The sequence below is a fragment of the Acanthisitta chloris genome, unplaced genomic scaffold (assembly GCF_000695815.1).
Source record: "Acanthisitta chloris isolate BGI_N310 unplaced genomic scaffold, ASM69581v1 scaffold5765, whole genome shotgun sequence".
NCBI classification, from domain to species: domain Eukaryota; kingdom Metazoa; phylum Chordata; class Aves; order Passeriformes; family Acanthisittidae; genus Acanthisitta; species Acanthisitta chloris.
In genome coordinates, this window is record NW_008675246.1 from 27,728 (window position 1) to 28,688 (window position 961).

General features: G+C 59.5%; 1 protein-coding gene across 1 annotated transcript in view; it reads left to right on the forward strand.

Annotated features, from left to right (window-relative positions):
- R3HDM2 (R3H domain containing 2) overlaps positions 1–961 on the forward strand; it is a 16,018-nt gene that overhangs the window by 12,172 nt on the left and 2,885 nt on the right. The window contains 3 exon segments of the mRNA XM_009075657.1: positions 53–114; positions 193–288; positions 621–775. Coding sequence (XP_009073905.1) covers positions 53–114; positions 193–288; positions 621–775 — 313 coding nt within the window.

The following is a 961-nucleotide window of genomic DNA, read 5'->3' on the forward strand; positions in this document are numbered from 1 at the left end:
GTTTTCCTGTGTCCAGCTGGGAAGCTGCTCCATTGAAACCCTGTTCTGGCAGGTTTACAGCCAGTGATGTCCAACCAGCAGCAAACATACCAAGGTGTGATGGGGGTGCAGCAAGCGCAGCCCCCAGGGCTCCTCAACAGCCAGAGGAGCAACATGGGGGGCCAGATGCAGAGCGTGATGGGGGTGCAGCAGGCACAACCCCCAGGGCTCTTAAGCAGCCAGAGGAGTGGGATGGGGAGCCAGATGCAAGGCCTGATGGTTCAGTACACGCCGCTGCCTTCATACCAGGTGGGTATCTGCTGCTTTCTGCTGTGGGGTGCTGGGAGGGGACCCTGGTCTGCGGGATGTGCCCCATTCCTGTGCCTGAGGGATGGAGCCAAAGGTGGAGACTTTTTCACCTGGAGAGGGGACAGTGCATGTGTGCCAGCTTGGGAAGGGCACATCCATGTGGGAATCTGTGGGACACATCTGGAGCAGGAGGACTGGGAGCAGAGCTGGGAGGGGCTGCCCAGGGCCACAGGAGCAAACCACCTGGAATCTCTTCACCTTGTTGGTGTCTCCTCGGGACAGTTCTCTCTGCTCCGTGTTACCTGTTACCTGCTGCTCTCCTCCCTGCCCAGGTTCCCATGGCCAATGAGTCCCAGAGTGTGGTCCAGCAGCCCTTCCAGCAGCCAGTGCTCGTGCCAGCCAGCCAGTCCATGCAGGGGGGGCTCCAGGCTGGAGGGGTCCCCATCTACTACAGCGTCATCCCCACTGCTCAGCAGAATGGCACCAGGTACAGCTCCTGCATCTCTGGCCTGCCTTGGGGAGAAAGTGGTGCTGCTGCCCACAGTGGGGGTTTTGGGCCAGGAATTGATGCTTGGGAATCCCTTCCAACTTGGGAGATTCCGTGATTCCATTTGATGGTTCCATGCCCTGCTGTGATGGCAGCTTGTCCAGTTCCTGTGGCTGGAGTTGGTTG